Below are 20,593 nucleotides of genomic sequence, written 5' to 3' on the forward strand. Positions count from 1 at the left end.
GGGTGCCCCCTATAAAGAGGGGTCCGCAGGGTCGCATGACTCAGCAACATCTCCAACTGCATCCACTACTGTCACTGCACCATCACCCAACGGCCTCCAGGGCGCCACCTCCTCTGCAGTGCTATGACCCATGAATGGATGCAGACCCTCCTGCAAGTCCTTAGAGCACAACAGGTCCAGGCTTGGATGATTCTGCCCAAATGGCAAGAGGGAAACAAACATTAAGAAGACTGCAAATCCAGACACCTGGAATGAGAAGCAGGACAGGAACCCTCCTGGGTTTCCTGCTTTAGCATGTGGCTGCTGCAGGTGCACCTCTTTCCTGTCTCCTGATAGAATCTCTCATCTCCATGGACTAGAGGTGTCTCTAAGCACACATGAGTTCTCAAAGCTCAGGACAAAACAGAGATGTAATTCTCCCTCCCAGTCACACAGGTCTGGTTTATGCCTTGAGGCCCCTTTTTTTCCATGGCCAGTTGAGAATGGGAGTGTTCCCTTCAGCCAAGTCCCACCTACCCCTGCGGAGGGAGCTGACCCTAACCACCTCTTCAAAATTACAATCTCGGAATACAGCAGAGAAGATGAAACTTACCCAGGAGCAACATGCACGTACCTGGCACCCTGGGGTCATTTCTGGATGCAAAGCCTTTTTCCCTTCCCTCGCTGCCAGCAGAACCCCTGATAAGCCCTGCTCAGCCTATTAGGGAGCAATTCCAGCAAGCAAGCTTTTAGTCTATGCTCAGGTAAGGGATGGAAAGTTCAGTGCCAGAGGCTGTGAGAAGTGAGGTTCTGCCCTCTGGGAGCCCACATTCCTTCTGAGAAGACAAGACCAACCCACAGAAAAAGACTGAAATTGAAAAATCACAGCCCAAGCAGACAATGCCTGGGCCAAACTATGAAAGGCAGGAGGCTGCAGAGCCAGGGTATTGGTGTCCCCGCACAGCTGGGCAAGGCCAGCAGTACACTGGCAAAGCCAAGGTCCTGCACATGGAAGGTGCTATTGTGATGGAAAATGGGGGCCACTGTTCTGGGGCACCACTGGAGTCTGGTAGCAGGTCCCTATGGGCCCTGGGAAGGAAGGGCAGGATCCTTTGCTCCGAGACAGCTCACTGGGAGCAGCCGGCTGTGGCAAGGGCTGGGTGAAGAGTTGCTGGGACTGCTCGGGAAGGCGGGAGGGCCCTGTGCATGATGGATTGCTTTTACTGTGCTGCAGTCCCCTCCTGCCTGGAGGGAAATTACTTAGAACAGGTACAAGAATTTAAACTGCCAAACTGCGTTTGCTTGGTGACACATGTTGCTTGTAGGAAGTCGGCTTGGGAGGGGCCTCTGTTCTCCCTGGGAATGCCAGGGAATTCGGTCTGGCACATGCATGCAGATCCTTCCCACCTGCGTGTGAGGGGCTTGAGGCTCACTGCAGCTCCTTACCCTGGCCTCAGAATCTCAGCCCTCCCTGCCCCCGCCCTGACCTCTCCAATCCTGCTTCACACTTCTCCCCAGTCATCACCCTTTCGTTGAGCCAGGCTGCGCTTCTTACACATTCTTCACCAGCCCTCTGAAAAGCTTCTCTTCTCTGTGCTCCCCTCCCATCTACAAAAGTGCAGGATTCACCCCACACCCGCTCCAAGAAAAGCCATCCATTTCCCCTAGGGCCTGGCGACCTCTCACAGAAAGGTGCAGCTGGCTTCACCTGCGGCAAGCAAAGAAACCAGCCAATAAAACATGGCTCACTCCAGTTTGCTCTGCAAGTCTGGGACAAGGGGTCAGATGAGAGACACACATCTGACCCACATCTGGGTCAGTTCTTCCCCAGAGAAAGGTGCACTTTCAGCTACGAGGCTGCAGCCCTGGCCAGGGGTGATAGAGAGAATGGGCCTCATGATGCATGGGCCAGAGGTGAGGGCTGCCCAAGTGGAGGAATAAAGGGACCAGTACGCAAGAAGAAGGAGAGCTTCCTCTCCAGGTCTGTGGGCTGTGACAGCAATGGCAGGAAGGTGCTGAGACCCTGGTACACATACCAGAGCATCTGGAGGGTCTGTCTGTGATCTGAAAGCTTCAGGGGCAATGGCTGGGAGAAGGACTTAATGGCTGTCTATGGGGGTGAGCTGGAGGGAGGAGAGTAGAGATGCAGAATTGTGCCAGCTCAGGCAGTGAAGCACCCTGAAGTTGTCAATTCTGATGTTACACATACTTAAGTCACTTTGCCTGACACGATGAACTGATGCAGGCAATTGCTGCTTCCCTGTTTGTTGCACAGGAAGGTGCATTTTTTATTCAGGTTGTGCTGACCACTCATTCCTCTGTTCCACACTTGCTGAGTGCCTGCATCGTGCTCGGCCCTGTGCTGGGCCCTGGAGACACAGAGCAAATGGGCGCTGTCCTTGCCCTCCAGCAGCTCACGTTCTGCAGCTGCAGATGTCACTGTGCACTGAAGGGGAGGTGCTCAGTGCGTCCTTCACACACTGAGTCAAGCATCAAGACCAGGCTTTTCTTTGCATACATTTAACACTACATTTGCCTACACTGAATGAGTACAAACCCTGTTACGAAATTACATTTAAATGTAGGTATAAACACGCAATCCCAAATCTGTAGGTACCTCATTTGTCAAAGACAAAAACAACTGGAACCGTTCTCCAGACAGGGATTCATGTTTTGCTTTTTCCATTTAAAATCTTAATGGGAGCATATTCTATGCTTAGAGAGCTTATATATTCTTTCCAGGCTTTGTCTTCAAAGTCTAGACCTTCACAGGGGGATAATCCTTATAAGTTAAAATAAAACAAGGTGAGCTCTTCTTTACTCAGATAGCTTTTCATTCATTCATTCATTCATCCAATGACTATTTCTTCAGAACCTACAACTGGGGCCAGACACTAAGCCTCCGAAATTCAGGGGTGAACTAGAAACAATCCTGCCCTCAGGGTCCTTGGATCTAGTGAATTATATTCAACCGGAGCTCAGGCTCCCTCAGGATGGGAAAACACAGTTTTCCAGTCTGGCTTGTCTTTCTTTCCGTGTATCTTGCTTGGTCCTAAAGAGACTGACACACAGATGACTCTATTTTGTTCTTTACCTCACACATGTCTTACCTGCGGCTCCTCTACTGCACGTTTCATCTTCACTACTTTGTTCAAAGGCAAACAACTCACTGTCTGCAGAGGTGGGTTTAATCCCCCCTCCTCTAGTTTAAAGTTGGAGGGAGTTCAAGTTCTGCAGAGGAGAAGCACTGTGAGACCTGCCTTCTGAGGGGAGCAATCCCAGGTAGCTCCTGCTGCATGGGTGTCCTTGCTTTGTACCATGAGGTCGTGCCCATCCGCCCCTGATGAACTGGATTAGGAAGAGTACCTGACTAAAAGGTAGCCATTCAAAGTCTGTCCAGGGACCTCCAGGGAGGCCTGGCATCAGTCTGACCGATAGGTTTGTGAGTGACTAACACAGACTAACACGGACTGTAGGGGAATTTTAAAATGAAAGATCCAAAAAAAAAAAAAAAAGATAAGAAAAAAGAGAGAGTAGAATATCATGAGGCCAGAAGCTTAAAAATGCACCAAGAGAAGGCCGTGAGCGGAAGCCACAAGGGGACGCCACCATGAAGCACCATGAGTTACAAGCAAGCAGTAGCCTGCGGCATCGTCAACACATGAAGCAGAGACAGGGAGTGGCCAGGCAGCTAGAATGACGATGGCACAGAGATCACTCTAGGATTGCTGCTTGGTACCACACCCACTGGTGTCCCCACCAGAGCCATTATAGTCGACAAGCCACCCACCGCTCTGTAAGATCCATCCAGGCTGTCCTTGCTGTCCTTTCCATGCTTGTTCCTCCTTAGCTCAGTGGTAAGCCCTGTGGTCTAAAGGTAACCTGGACATTTGCTCTGTCTTTGTATCCTAAAAGATCTAAACTGACACAAAACTCCACCTCCATCAAAAGCCATTGCTCCTCCACTCCCAGAGTCAACATTTTAGAAATGCCCTAATCCTGAGGCTGGATTCTGGCTCTCCCTCCTCTGCCTGTATGTGCCCTGCACGAGCATGGAGCACCTGACGACCTTCCCCAGGTGTTGAGCGGTGCCGCCAAACTTGAAGCACATCAGCTAGACGCAGCACCCTTGAGCAAAGTGAAAAGGCTTGCTGGCAATTTCTCTTGAGTGCTGTGAGATAATTACTATTGATTCAAAGATGTCATGAGTTTTGCGAAAGGGAACGCTGGACAAACTGGGAACATGACATTAGACCTTCTCAGCTATAGAATGGGGGTAATCTATAACATAAGGGTTGTGAGAACAAACAAGCTACTCTATTCTTGCAGCAAAGTGCAAGAATTCTTGCACTTTGAGAATTCTTCCAGTTATGTGTTGTGATGATGTGAGGACAAGTCCAGTGCCTTCTATACAGCAAGCCATGCTGCCTTCACATAAAAGCTGATAAAATCAGGCCCACCTTGCCAGCCAGGCTTGCAAACTGGCTTCACATCCACCTGCACCAGGGTGTCCTGAGCAGCAGGCTTCTGTCCACAGTCGTAGGCGGTCACCAGGATCTCATACTGGCGTTGCTTGTCGTAGCTCAGCTTCTCGGTGTTCCTGATGTTGCCTGAGGAACAGGGATGTTCAAAATTACTTCAGGTCAGGTTAACCACTCTGCACTTTTTCCAAATACCTTCTTCACTCCATCAACCCTCACAAGAATGAAATGACCCTTTTCCCCATCTCTTTGTGAGAACAAGGCTACACAGAAGCACGGAGGCTTCTACCTAGCACGGCCTTCTACCTGCTCGTGCTTCGCTGCTAGATTCCCGGGAGCCACTGGCTGAGGCCACTCCAGCTGTGCAGTGGGACCACTAGGGGGTTCTGAGCACACATCTGGAATCCAACTGGCTGTGTTTGTAAGTAATGGGCTGGCAGGAAACTCCCTCCTAAAGAGCACCCATGTTGCTGTGTCCCTGATGTAGGGCACAGAGAGATTGTCTGCCATGAAATCTCTGGGAAAAAGATGGAATTCAGAAAATGTCCTCACACATATTTTCTTAACATCTGGGCTTGTCGCCAGGAATGTTTACTGCCTCTTCTCACATTATTTTGCTACCAAATAGGAAATAAAATCAATAAGAAAGCGTGTGACCTCCCTTCTGAAAGCTACAGAGTAACAGATTCCTTCAGAGACATTTTTCTTCTCCAAGAGAGACCAACAGTTTTTTCTGAGCCTTTTGCATGTTTTTGTTCCTATGGGTTTGATATTATGATTAAGAAATAAATATTTGGTAATTAATGAGCAAAATTTTAATTGACTATTTTGCTGAAATACAAAATATTTGTTCTTTTGGTTCCAAAGAACTAATAAAGACCCAAAGTAAATTTAATACTTTTAAGTTTTTAATTCCAAGAGATTAAACTCTTCCTTTGCTGGAAATAATTTCATTTCCGTTTTTTTTTTTGACGATGGCATTGACAACAAATTAGAACTCAAATGTTATCATTCTCTTTTACCAGAAGTGAAATTAAGAAAATGGAAATTAAAAAACAAACCAACCAACAAAAAGGTATATAAATATGGAATGGCTGACTCAAGTAAATATTTACATTCCTTCAAAACTAAAGGAAAATTACCCAAATGAGCTTTCTTCCATTCCAACTGATGTACAAGGGGTCTTCGAAAAGTTCATGGAAAGAATTGTGTTATCTTTTAATTCTATTTTTCCACAAACTTTTTGAAGTACCCTCAGATATTGTTTATGTGAATTGAGACAACATGGACTAAGATAAGAAAGCCTGGAAAATCAGAAAAGTCAAATAATGCTTTAAAGATGGAAAAAATTGATTCCCCAATCACCCAATGTTAGCGAAACAGTTCTCAGCACCAGGCCACGAGCAGGCGCTGTCGGTGTGAATTTATGTCCCGGTGGGGAGTACAGGGAGCAGAGGCTGGCTGATGTCGAGGAGGCATTATGAAGTTGCCCCAGACATTGAACCAAGAGTTAGGATAATTTATTCTGCTCTCTGTTCTGGACTGTTTCTAAAAATGCAACTGCATCCAACAATGCAAGGTAAAATTTGGTTTAATAAAGTCGGTCAAAAATCTCTGACTAAAATTGGGTTTGATGTGTTTCTGGCTTTGTTGTTGGTGTTCTGAATCCCTTTCATTTTTCCCAAATATGTGTTTCAGTTCCGTTCTGGGGACCTGCACTGGTCTGTAATGGCTCAGCATTGGGTTGGTAACACTCCCCAGTTTGTTTTGTGTTAACAAACTCGTTTGTGGTTATATTCATCGCAGGGGAGGAATTCTGCCAGGGGAAACACTCGAATATAACCACAAGAAGTGTGTTTCCCCAACATCAAATTGAATTTTGAGCAAAAAGTTTCAACTTTCTCTTTCTCTAAAGTTAAATGGCTCTCCAAAGATATACCTCCTGGAAGAGGAAGGCTCGGGGTTTACAATCCGTATGACATTAAGCAGACCAAACCCTATTGATTGTGGTAGAGAAATAAACACACAAGCTGAATCCGTGACTCAATTTGCTGCAGCTCCACTTCTGTAAGTCTTAATGAAACTGTCTGAGAAACTGATTTACTTTCCTCTGCCACCATCAACTTCATGCATGTGAAAATGGGTTTCAAAGCACCAAATCTGATGCATTAGGTCAAAAATGAGAGTGTAATATTGTGTGTGGCCAATTGTTGCCTGGGAGAGGGTCATATTTGGATAAGACAAACACAAAATTTTTTGAAAGCTCAGAAAAAGCCATCTGTATCGCTCTGTTGCAATTGTATTTCTTTTTCTCCCACATTTGAATGGTTTTTCCTACTAGTGCCTTCTCAGGAGACCTGAGCTGACAGATCGCCCAGGAGAGAGGTACGGTCCCTGGGCCTGTTTCTCCAGGTTCACATGAATCTGGGAAGCTAAGCCTCAAAGAACAAGCAGTACCCACCTTGCACATCGGTGAAGGTATCGTTTTTAAACTCAGGGGGAGTTGGGGGTTGGAGGGGCAAAGAGATGAGCGCACTGAGTGGCACTCTCCTGGTGGAATTAAAACCGGAACAACCCTTCTGGCAGTATGGTCGTCCCTCAGTACGTGGGAGGCATTGGTTCCCAGACCTCTGTGGATACTAAAATCCACAGATACTCAAGTCCCTGACATAAAATAGTGTAGTGTTTACATGCAATCGACACTCAACCTCCCGTACACTTTAAATCATCTCCAGATTACTTATAATACCTAATACGATGTTAACATTATGTAAATAGTTGCAATACTGTATTGTTCTTATTTGTATCGTTTTCTATCATTGCATTATTATTTATTTATTCATTTTATGAGTATTTTGGATCCAAGGTTGTCTGAGTCAGCAGATGCGAAACCCGCAGATGTGCAGGATGCACTATAAATGCCAGCCGCTTTGAAATTGCTCATACCTTTTGGGCATGCAGTTCTTCATCTAAAAATTGATTCTAGGGAAATGATAAAAATTACAGATATATGTGCAAATATGTTCATCTGACTATTATGTATTCCATTGAAAAGCAGTCCGATAGTAAGGAAAGAGCTAAGTATAACAGTCTATGCATAAGATGGAATATGCTTCAGCAGCGAAAGTGGTGATTATGAAGCGTTCTTTAGGGTGGGGAAAGTACATATAATGGAGTGTTAAGTGAAAAAAAGGACAAAGAACAGCAAGGATAGTGTGGCTGGAATTTCGTTTAACAACTTCATAGAAAAACGATTGGAAGTGTGGTGAGCTGCTGTTAGTAGTGGTTATCTGTGGCAGGATCAGAGACACCTCATTTCCTTCCTTGTACTCCTCTGAGATTCCCAAATTTCCCACACAGGCATGCATTGCTTTGCTATCCAGGTGGGAAAGAAGTGCACTACATTTGCTGTCAGTCAGCAGACCTCAGGACACACTCTGCTCAGAAGTGTCGCAGTCCTGCTACTCCTTACTAGACAGGCTCCCGATAAAGACAGAGCCGGGCTGAGGCTGTGAAGACCAAACAATGGCTTGAAAGTACAAAGATCTGCCAAGTGGTGACTGGGTGTCACTGAAACTCCTGCTGCTCCCTCTGCCACCATTCTCTGCCATTGCTGAGTGGTTGGCTTGTGCCAGACCCCAGTGAGTGCCTTGTTTGCGTTAGTTCAGGTAACAGTCACATTACACAGGTACAACATTTAATTCCCATTTTAACTGATGATCGAGGCTCAAGTAACTTGTCAAAGACCACACACACACACACATGCAGTGGTGGATGCAGGATTAAGACACACTTTGTGAGTTTTTTCCCAGCATTATTGAGGTATGATTGAAAAATAAAAATTATGTATATTTAGGGTATAGAACATGAATTTTTAAATATATATACATTATGAAATGACTACCACAACCAGGCTATTTAACATATGCATCACCTCACATAGTTACTTTTTTTGTGTGTGTGGTGAGAACACTTGAGATCTACTCTCAGCAAATTTCAAGTGTACAATACATTATTATTAATCATAATCACCATTCTATACTTTAGGTACCCAGTACTTATTCATTTTGTAACTGAAGGTCTGTACCCTTTGACCAATATCTCCCCTTTTCCCCAGCCCCCAGCCCCTGGCAACCACCATTCTACTCTCTATTACTGGGAGTTCTACCTTCTTTTAATGATGTCCCATATAAGTGAGAACATGTGGGATTTGTCTTTCTGTGTCTGGCTTATTTCATTTAACACAATGTCCTTAAGGTTCATCCAAATTGTTGCAAATGACAGGATTTCCTTCTTTAAGGCTGAATAATATTTATTTTGTGTGTGTGTGTGTGTGCATGTATCTCCCACATTTTCTTTATCCATTAATCTCTTGAAAGACGCTTAGGTTGTTTCCATATCTTGGCCATTGTAAATAATGCTGCAATGAATATAGGAGTGCAGATACCTCTTCAAGATAGTAATTTTACCTCCTGTGGATATGTACCCAGAAGTGGGATTGCTGGATCATATGTTAGTTCTGTTTTTAATTTTTTTTGACCTCCACACTGTTTTCCATAATGCCTGTACCAATTTACATCACCATTAACTGTGCAGAGATCCCTTTTCTCCACATCCTCACCAACACTTGTTATCTTTTGACTTTGATAACAGCCATCCTAATAGGTGTGAGGTAATATCTCATTGAGGTTTTGATTTTCATTTCACTGATGATTAGTGATATTGAGCATCTTTTTATATACCCGTTGGCCATTTGTACATCTTCTTGGAAAAAATGTCCATTCAAGTCTTTTGTCCATTTTAAAATCAGGTTTATTTGGCTTTTACTATTGAGTTGTATGATCTCCTTATATATTTTGGATAACTCCTTATTGCATATATGTTTTACAAATATTTTCTCCTATTCCATAGGTTGTCTTTTCATTTTGTTGATTTTTTTTCCTTTACTGTGCAGAAGCCTTTTAGTTTGATATAGTCCCACTTACTTATTTTTGCTTTTCTTGTCAAGTCCAAAAAATCATTACCAAGACCAATGTCAAGGAGGTTTCCCCTTATGCTTTCTTCTAGGAGTTTTATGGTTTCAGTTATTACATTTAAGTTTTTAATTCATTTCAAATTGATTTTTGTGTATGGTATAAGATAAGGCATCCAGTTTCATTTTTTTTCCTTGTGGATATTCAGTTTTTTTGTATTTTTCATGTTTTTGTTGAAAATTAGCTAACTGTATATGTGTGGATTTATTTCTGGGCTCTTTATTCTGTTCCATTGGTCCATGTGTCTTTTTAAAATGCTAGTACCATACTGTTTTGATTCCTATAGCTTTGCAATATAGTATGAAATCAAGAAATATAATGCCTACAGCTTTGTTCTTGCTTAAGATTGCTTTAGCTATTCACTGTATTTTGTGGTTTCATACAAATTTTAGTATTTTTTTCTGTTACTGTGGAAATTGCCATTGGAATTATGATAGGGATTACATTGAACCCATATATTGATTTGGGTAGTACTGATATTTTAATTCATTCAGTCCATGAATATGAGATATCTTTCCATTTATTTATGTCTTCTACAATTTCTTTCATCAATATTTTTATGATTTTCAGTGTACAGGTCTTTCACTTCCTTTATTAAATTTATTTCTAAGTATTTTATTCTTTTTGATTCTATTTTAAATGGAATTGTTTTCTTGATTTCTTTTTCAAATAGTTTGCTGTTAGTGTACAGAAACACAATTGATTTTTGTATGCTACTTTTGTATCCTGCAACTTTACTGAATTTGTTTATTAGTTTTAACATTTTTTTGGTGAGGTTTTTGGGGTTTTCTATACTTAAGATTTTATCATCTGAAAACATAAAATTTTACTTCTTCCTTTCTTATTTGGACACTGTTCATTTATTTTGCTTGCCTAATTATTCTGGCTAGGACTTTCAGTACCATGTTTAATAGAAGTGGCAAGAGTGGGCATCCTTTTCTTGTTCCTAATCTTAGAGAAAAAGCTTTCAACTTTTCATCATATTATGTATGTATCATCACATATGAATGTGTCATGTATGTATGGTGTTAGCTATGAGCTTGTGATATACAGCCTTTAATATTTTGAGACACATTCCTTCTGTACTTAATTTATTGAGTTTTTTTTTAATCATGAAAGGATTTTGAATTTGTGAAATGCTTTTTCTGCATCTATTAAGATGATCATATGGTTTTTGTCCTTCATTCTGTTAATGTGGTGTATGACATTTATTGATTTGTGTATGTGAAACCTTCCTTGTGTCCTAGGAATAAATCTCACTTGATCATGGTGCATGATCCTTTTAATGTGCTATTGAATTTAGTTTCCTAGCATTTTGTTGAGGATTACTTTTGCATCTGTATTCATCAGGGATATTGGCCTGTAATTTTCTTTTCTTGTATGTCCTTGTCTGGCTTTGATATCAGGGTAATGCTAGCTTCATAAAATGAGTATGGAAGTGTTCCTTCCTCTTCAATTTTTTGGAAGAGTTTGAAAGGGATTTGTTTAATTCTTCTTTAAATGTTTGGTAGAACTCAGCTATGAAGACATCAGGCCTTGGGCTTTAACAGAAGTTCTTTAAAAACTACCGAATCAACCTCCTTATTGATTACTGGTCTGTTCAGATTCTCTGTTTCTTCATAATTCAGTCTTGGTAAGTTGTATGTTTCTAGTAATGTGTCCATTTCTTCGAGGTTTTCCAATTTGTTGATGTATAATTGTTCTTAGCTGTGTCTCATGATTTTTTGTATTTCTATGGCATCAATTGTTACATCTCCTTTCATTTCTGATTTTATTTACTTGAGACTTTTCTTCTTTTTCTTAGGCTACCTAAAGGTTTGTCAATTTTGTTTATCTTTTGTTTATCTTTTCAAAAAACTTGGTGTCATTGATTTTTTTCTATTATTATTATTTTTTAGTCTTTATTTCATTTATTTCTGCTCTAATCTGTTTCTTTCTTATACTAACTTGGAGCTTGGTTTGTTCTAATTCCTTGAGGTGTAACAGTAGGTGGTTTATTTGAGCTCTTTCTTCCTTTTTAAAAAAAATATAGGTATTTATTGCTATAAAAGTCCTTGCTGTATCTGATAAGTTTTGATATGTTGTGTTTCCATTTTCATTTGTCTCAAGATATTTTTAAATTTTCCTTTAGATTTCTTCTTTGACCATTGGTTGAACAGGAGCATGTTGTTTAATTTTCACACGTTTTTAAATTTTTCAGTTTTCCTCCTATTATTAATTTCTAGTTGCATACTATTGTGTTTGAAAAAGATACTTAACAAGATTTCAATCTTTTTAAATTTAAGACTTCTTCTAGGACCTAACATGGTCTATCCTGGAGAATGTTCTGTGTGTGCTGTGAATTCTGCTGCTGTTTGAAGGAATGTTCTGAATATGTCTATTAGTCCATTTGATCTAAAGTATGGTTCAAATTCAATGTTGCCTTATTGATTTTCTGCCTGGATGATCAATAGAAAATGTTGTATTGTTGAAATACGTTGTTGAAAGTGGGGTATTGAAGTCCCCTGCTATTGCTGTACTGTTGTCTATTTTTCCCTTCAGATCTGTTAGTATTTGCTTCATATATATAGGTGTCCCAATGTTGAGTGCATGTATATTTGCAATTGTTATTGTGTCTTCATCAGTTATATCATGACCTTCTCTGTCTCTTTTTACAGTTTTTGACTTAAAGTCTATTTTGTCTGATATAAGTATAGCCACCCCTGCTCTCCTTTGGTTTTCATTTTCATGGGATATCTTTTTCCATCGCTTCACTTTCAGTATATGTGTTTCCTTAAAGGTGAAGTGAGTCTCTTATAGGCAGCATATAAGACTCCTTGTTGGGTCTTGTCTTTTTATTCATTTGCCCACTCTATGTCTTTTGATTGGTGAATTTAGTACATTCACATTTATAGAAATTATTGATAGGTCAGGATTTATGATTGCCATTTTGTTAATCATTTTCTTATTGTTTTGTGGATTTTTGTTTCTTTCTTCCTCTCTTGCTGTCTTCATTTATGATTTGATGATTTTCTGAAGTGGTATATGTTTAATCCTTTTTCTTTATCTTTGTTTATCTACTATGGGTTTGTGTTTTGTGGTTACCATGAGGCTTACATAAAACATCTTATACCAGTCTATTTTAAGATGATAACAACTTAACTTTAATCATACATAAAAGCTCTTCACTTTTACTAACCCTACCACTATACACTTTTGATGTCACAGTTTTCATGTTTTTGTATTGTGTATCCATTAACAAATTATTTTAGCTATAATCATTTCTAGTATATTTGTCTTTTGACCTAGAGTAATGTTATTTACATACTACCATTACAGTATTGGAATATTCTAAATTTGACTATATAATTACCATTACCAGTAAGTTTTATGCTTTCATATGGTTTTATATTACTAATTAGTATCCTTTTGTTTCAGCTTGAATAACTCTCTTTGGCATTTCTTGTAAGGCAAGCCTTGTGGTGACAAACTCCATGAGTTTTTGTTTATCTAGGAAAATCTTTATCTCTTCCTCATTTCTAAAGGACAGGCTTGCTAGGTAAAGTATTCTTTCTTGGTTGGTAGTTTTTGGTTTTGTATTTAGCACTTCTGACATATCATCCCATACTCTCCTGAACTGCAAGGTTCCTGCTAAGAAATGCCCTATTAGCTTTATTGTGGTTCCCTTGTATGTGACATGCATCTTTTTTCTTGCTGCTTTCCAAATTATCTGTTTTTGATTTTTTTGACAGTTTTATTATATAAGCATACCTCAGGTATATTGCAGGTTCAGTTCCAGATCACCACAATAAAGTGAGTATTGCAATAGAGTCATACAAATTTTTTGGTTATCCAGTGCATGTAAAAGTTATGTTTTCTCTATGATACAGTCTATTAAATGTGCAATAGCATTATATCTAAAAAAATGTATATTACATACCCTCATTAAAAATATTTTATTGCTAAAAAATGCTAATGATCATCTAAGCCTTCAGCAAATCATAATCTTTTTGATGTTGGAGAGTTTTGACTTGCTGTTGATGGTTGCTAACTGATCAGGGTGGTGGTTGCTGAAGACTGGGGTGGCTGTGGCAATTTTCAAAAATAAGACAACAAGAGAATTGGCACATTGATTTACTCTTTTTTGCAAAAAAGATTTCTTTGCAGTATGTGATGCTCTCTGATAGCATTTTACCCACAGTAGAATTTCTTTGAAAATTGGATTCAATCCTCTCAACCCCTGCTTCTTCTTTATCAGCTAAGTTTATGTAATATTCTAAATCCTTTGTTGTCATTTCAACAATGTTCATAGCATCTTCACCAGGAGTAGATTCCACCTCAAGAAACCTCTTTCTTTGCTCATCCATAAAAAGCCACTCCTCATTTGTTGAAGGTTTATTGTAAGATTGGAGCAATTCAGTCACATCTTCAGGATGCACTTCTAAATTATAGTTCTTTTGCTGTTTCTACCACATCTGTGATTACTTTTTCTGCTGAAATCTGGAATCTCTCAACGTCATCCATGAGGTTTGGCATCAACTTCTTCCAAACTTCTGTTAATGTTGACCTCCTCCTATGAATCATGAATGTTCTTATGGCATCCAAAATAGTAAATCCTTTCTAGAAGGTTTTCAATTTATTTTGCCCAGATTCATCAGAGGAATCACTATGATCTATGGTGGCTATCGCCTTATGAAATATATTTCTTAAATAATAAGACTTGAAAGTTGAAATTACTCCTTGATCCATGGGCTGCAGAATAGATGTTTCAGGTATGAATACAACATTAATCTCCTGTATGTTTCCATCAGAGCTCTTGGGTGACTAGATGCATTGCCAATGAGCAGTAATATTTTTAAAGGAACCTTATTTCTGAGCAGTAGGTCTCAACAGTGGGCTTAAAATGTTCAGTAAACAATGCTGCAAACAGATGAACTGTCATCCAGGCTTTGTTGTCTCATTTATAAAGCTCAGGCAAAGTAGATTTAGCATAATTTTTACAGGCCTTAGGATTTTCAGAATGGTAAATGATTACTGGCTTTTTAAAGTCAGAAGCTGCATTAACCCCTAACAAGATAATCAGCTTGCCCTTTGAAGCTTTGAAGCCAGGCAATGACTTCTCCTCTCTAGCTATGAAAGTCCTAAATGGCATCTTCTTCCAATACAAGGCTGTTTTGTCTACAGTGAAAATAATCCAACTAGCTCTTCTGGATAATGTGCTGCAGCTTCTATATCAGTACTTGCTGCTTCGCCTTATACTTTGATGTTATGGAGACGGCGTCTTTCCTCAAACCTCATGAACCAACATCTGCTAGCTTCCAACTTTTCTTTTGTGGCTTCCTCACCTCTCTTAGCCATCATAGAAATAAAGAGAATTAAGACCATGCTGTGAATTAGGTTTTGGGTTAAAGGAATTGTGACTGGTTTGATCTTCTATTTAGAACACTAAAACTTTCTCCATATAAGTAATAAGGCTGTTTTGCTTTCTTATCATTTGTGTGTTCACTGGAGTGGCACTTTTCATATCTATCCTTCAAGAGCTCTTCCTTTTCTTCACAACTTTGTTAACTGTTTGGTGCAAGAGGCCCAGCTTCCAACCTGTATTGGCTTTCAACATGCATTCCTCACTAAACTTAATCATGTCTAGCTTTTGATTTAAAGTGAGAGAAGTGAGCATAATTCTTCCTTTCACTTGAACACTTAGAGACCATTGTAGGATTATTAATTAGCCCAATTTCAATATTATTGTGCCTCAAGGAATAGAGAGGCCTGGGGAGAGGGAGAACACTGGGGAAATGGCCAGTTGTTGGAGCAGTCAGAACACACTCAACATTTATCAATCGTTTGTCATCTTATATGAGTGTGGTTTGTGGCACCCAAAAAACAATTGTAATAGTAACATCAAAGATCACTGATCACAGATCACCATAACAGATATAATAATAATGAAAATGCTTGAAATGTTGTGAGAATTATCAAAACATGGCACAGACATGAAGTGAGCACAGGCTTTGGTGCCAGTAGCCTTGCTTGATGCCCAGTTTCACAAATCATCAGTGTCTGAAGAGCAGTAAGGCGAAGTGCAGTGAAATGAGGTATGCCTCTAACATGCCTTGGTGTAATCTTGTTTAGATTGATCTGATTGGAGACCTTTGACCTTCCTGTTCCCAGATATTTATATCTCTCCTCAGATTTGGAAATTTTTCTGTTGTTATTTTTTTAAGTAAGATTTCTACCCCTTTATTTTCTTTCCTCTTGCACTAACTCCTATGAATTGAACATTTGCACTTTTAATACTGTTCCATAAGTCCCATAAGTTTTCCATGTTTCTTTTAATTCTTTTTTCTCCTCTGACTGAACAGTTTCAAATAATCTGCCTTGAAGTTTGCTTATTCTTTCTTTTGCTTGATTGCATCTGGCTGTTGAAGCTCTTTATTGCTTTTTTTTTTTTTTTTTTTTAGTTCAGTCCTCGTTATTTTTTAGTTCCAAAATTTCTGTTTGGTTCTTTTTTACCTTCTCTATTTCTTTGTTGAACTTCTTGTTTTGTTCTCCTGATTTAAATTGTTTATTTGTGTCCTCTTGTAGCTTGCTGAACTTCTTTAGAACAATTTGTTTGTACTACTTGTCAGGCAATTTGTGGATCTCCAATTCTTTGGGGTTGGTTACTGGAGGCTTATTGTGTTCCTTTGGTGGTATCACATTATCTGAGTCCTTCATGATCTTTGTAGTCTTGTGTAGGTGTTTGAGCATTTGAAGGAGCAGTCATCTCCTCTAGACTTTAATTTGGCTTCAGTAAGAAAAGACCTTTACCTGTGGAAGTATGGGGGAAATGCTGGAGAGCACTGTGGCACCATGCCTAGTGCTTAGCATATGGTGTCTGAAAAATTAGCAGCCATGTTGTCCTTGGTTTGACAAGGGCTGTTGGAGGTCCATGGTGGCTAAGAGGGCTGTTGGTGTTCTCAGTGGTGCCCCTTTGTTCAGTGGTGAGGGACTGGTATAGGTGGCAGTGGGGACTGGGACCAGTGGTGTGCACATGCTCAGTCATTGGGACGCATATGGTGGCAAAGGACAGGGCAGTACCAATTGTGGGCACATGGGGGCTGGTGATGTGCACATGCATGGCTATAGGAGTCAAGTATGGTGGCACGCATGTGTGTGGTTGTAGGAGCTAGCTGCAGGAATCTATGTGGTGGTGAGGGCCAACAACAGGGGTCAGGCCAGTTGCATGTGCATGTGCACCTGTGGGGCTCAAGCTGGTGGTATGCATGCATGAGGCTACAGTGGCCAGCTGCAGGTGCAAGCACAGTGATGGGGGAAGGTGATGTGTTGGTCGGGCTGGTTTCATGCATGTGTGCAACTGTGGGGACCAGGGTGGTGGTAAGCATGTGTGAAGCTGCAGTAACCAGCTGCAAGCATGAGAGCTGGTTAATGTTCATGATGGGGATTGGCAACTCCATGCCCATGCACAACTGTAGGGACCAGAACTGGTATATGCTTGTGCATAGCTGCAGGGGCCAGTGGTGAGGAATGGTGACAGGAGTCAGGTTTGGCTACTTGCATGTGTGCAATTGCAGGGGACAGGACTGGTGGCAAGCATGCCCAAGGCTGCAGGAGCCAGCTGTGGGCATGAATTGGCTGTGAGACCTGGCAAGGGGGGTTAGGCCCAGTTGCTCACATGCTCATAGCTAAGTGGTTAGCCACAGATGTACACGTGGTGGTGAGGCCCAGGTTTGCAGCAGGGGCCCACGTCACTTATGAGCATATGCACAGTGGCTACACTGGGGCCCTGGGTTTGGGTGCCCACAGCAGCAGCAGTTGGGGCAGCTCTGGGGAAGGGGTAGTTACTCAAGCACCTGGAAATTGTGGAAGTGAAAAACTGTGGGCTCCTCAATGGAGAAATCTGTGGACATTCTCCAAAGCTGTGCTGGTTGTTGGTTTCCTTAGTGGCAAAAGTGGTTGGGGTCCTGTGCAGAGCAGGCCAGTGGATTGTGGTGGCTCCTACCACGTGGCTGATACTGATGACCCCTACCCTTCTTCTTTGTTTCCAGCCATCTCCAGACATCCCCACTATGCCAATCCTCCCAGCAATCTGGGTTGGTTGACACTGAAATAGGTACTTTGGGTAGTACCCTGAAAGGCAGAGAAAGCTGCTTGTTTACCCTGCTCTTTTTCTCTGTGAGGGAAACTCATGAGCCAGAGGGTTCCTTCCCATGCTGGGCAGTGCAAGCCTGGGCAACATGAAACTGTTCTTCCTATCCTCTTTGTGCTGTCACTATCACTTTTTTCTTCCACTGTTTCTGTAGCATCTTAACTGACCTGAGCTCTCCTAGAGCTATTTTTGTTCATGGATAGGTGTCCAATTGTCATTCCTTGTGGGGCAAATGAAGCTGGGACCTCCTGCTTTGCCATCTTGCTGAGATCACCCTATACTTTGTGTTTGTGAACTTAAATACCATCACCATGCATCCCTGTCAATTATCATTGAGGAAGAGCCATCTGATAGAAAGGCCTTGAGGCCAACACTCAGAGGACGTGGGTTTCAGTCCCCACTTGGCCACCAGTGTGACATTGTTGTTAGGCAGATAGTTATGCTTTAGGATTCAGTTTGTCCATTTGTTTAATGGAAATGAGGATTCAGATTTTGACTATCTCAGAGAACTGGCCAAGTGACTGCAGATGTGGGCCTGTAATCCACCCAGAATGGATCCAGAACTTCCAAGAAGCAGGTGATGTCACCAGCTCAAAGTCACCTGCTCATAATTTCAGCCTGGAAGTGCATGGGGAGAGAGCAGACCTCATGTCCTAATCACATAGGTAATTGTCTAACAATCACGGCACCATTAATCAAGTACTCCCTGTATGCCAGGAACCCACAAATACTATCCCCATGCACTGCCTCTCCTTGAGGCCTCACACCCCACAACAAGGTAGGGACTGTTAGCAACGTGATTTCACGGGAGAGAAATTCAGGAGGAAGATGAGGGCCTCCACCTGGAAGAGGTTGAGTGTGTAGTTAAGAAGGTCCGGCTGCCCACATAGTGTCTCCTCTGCTCCCTGCTGCCCTGCCTCCCTTCCCTCCCCTAGAAGCAAAGAGCCTGGCAGGTTGGAGGGGTCAGGAGCTGTCTACCTGAAGACATGGGGTGAGGGATGGGGGTCTGGGGGAAACCTATGCCTCAATGAGTGCCCTCAACTCAGCAGTACTTTCCCTGATGTGCATGCAAAGAACTTCCTCAAGGAGCCACGGAAGTCACCTGGAGAAGTGATGGATAAGGGCCATTGGGAAGCTCATTTGAACGGAAGCTGCATCTGTATCTGCCCCTAGGTCCTGCCTTCATTACTTGGAGAATCGCTTTTGTAAACCTCTCCGTCGAGTGCCCACACTCCCCAGGAGCTCACGCTCTCCTCTCCCTCTGTGTTGTAAACCAAAGCCAGAGGCACAGGCCTGGCAAAAGCCCATAACTCACTTTTAATGAGACAGCCAGGGAAATAAATTGGCATATGTTAGTGAAATGGCTCATCAAGGTAAGTAATTATCTTCATGACTGGGGCAGTTTACCCTCCGATGAAGGAATTTGCATCTCATCTCTCACTGGGCTGTGGCTCTCCAGAACTAGGGCAGGAGGTCAAGTGGAGCTTGACCACTGATCACAGATCCCTCTACTCGTCTAGTCTTGCTATTCACCACGCACTTGTTGCTCCTCAAATTCCAAAGCTTTCCTAGGGATAGACTACACAACTGATGATAGGGGAACTGAAACCCAGAGGAGAAAAATGCAAAGCAGCTGTTTTATATTTTATGAAGTGGTATGTGTGTGTGTGTGTGTTTGTGTGTGTGTGTGTGTTTGTGTGTGTGTGTGTGTGTGTGTGTGTGTGTGTGTGTGTGTGTGTGTGTGTGTGTGGTGGGGACAGGCTAGCCATTTTACAGGGCACGTGGACGATGCTGTCAGGGAGTGGTTCTGACAGGCTCTGCTAATTGAAATTACCTTCTTCTTAGTCCTGAACCAAACTTAATTAAAGTCCAGTATTTCCTCCTTAACTTTCTTTGCACTGGTCTTGTGTCCTGAACAACTAGCATCTGGTGATGTAATTGTCCAGATGTGTAATTGTCATTCCCACGTGTTTTGGCATTTTATAGAGAAATTACCTCATTACTATTTTTCTGTTTTATGAAGGTTAGTTCTGTCTTCCGAGGCAGACCATAAGCTACTTGAGGTCAGGGATGAGGGTGTCTCCTTGGCTTCTGTCCCCTGTGGAATCTGTTGCAGGTCTCAGGATGCAGAAGACTGTATCACAGAGTAAGTTTCTCCCTGGTCTCAACATCAAGAAGCACTGGGCTTCTCCTGAGGGCTTGCAGGCAGGTGACTGGTGTTATTTCCCTCTAGACACTGGACACCAGGAAGGTCAGAGATGATTTGCTGTCTAACCCTGTTTCATGGCATGCTTTGTGCACCAACTTCACCCTTGATGCCACCTGATTTTTATTTATTTTTTCACTAAAAGGTAAACAGGCCCATGCCTGTTTTGAGTTCTACTCTATCTCCATGCCAAGTGTCCAGCATCATGCCTGGCACTCAATAAATAATTACACAGTAGATAAACTTCTGGTTTTGCAACTTTTGCAGCTTTGTCTGGTACTTAAATCTTATTAGAAACAAAGTGTGGAGAGTATACAGACACCCACATACTCATACTAATAATTAAAATATATACTTGGCAAGTAACTGTCATTTGATTATCATCGAGTATTGAAAATTACAGCCGAAGTGGGCTGAGTTGATTGGGTTTTGGGCTATGGTGTTTACTCCACGGTGGGTTTTTTATTCACGGTGATCAGGAAATACCCAGTGGCTTTATTGCACAGTGTTCAGTCCAGTTCAGTCTGGGATTGAGGTATGGTGGGAGGGTTCTTTGATTCTTTATTCTCACAAGGATTGAAATTCTCAAAAGTGATATTGGCAAGAACATTACAGATTCCTGAATGCTTCTATGGTTTGGAAAGTGTTTCATAATCCCTATCTTCTCTGTTAGTGTTTCTTAGTCTGGGAGAAGGAAGCAGGTTTCTGTGGTGGGGGGTAATGTTACAACTCATACACAGGAAAGGGACCCAGCTATGACCAAGCT

The 20,593-nt window shown here is 41.7% G+C and overlaps 1 protein-coding gene across 1 annotated transcript in view; it reads right to left on the reverse strand.

Annotated features, from left to right (window-relative positions):
- CLSTN2 (calsyntenin 2) overlaps nt 1–20,593 on the reverse strand; it is a 589,675-nt gene that overhangs the window by 108,407 nt on the left and 460,675 nt on the right. Inside the window, exon 5 of the mRNA XM_063115155.1 lies at nt 4,440–4,589. Within this exon, the coding sequence (XP_062971225.1) occupies nt 4,440–4,589 (150 nt within the window). The remainder of the gene's footprint in view (nt 1–4,439; nt 4,590–20,593) is intronic.

Source organism: Cynocephalus volans, chromosome 11, assembly GCF_027409185.1.
Source record: "Cynocephalus volans isolate mCynVol1 chromosome 11, mCynVol1.pri, whole genome shotgun sequence".
NCBI lineage: Eukaryota > Metazoa > Chordata > Mammalia > Dermoptera > Cynocephalidae > Cynocephalus > Cynocephalus volans.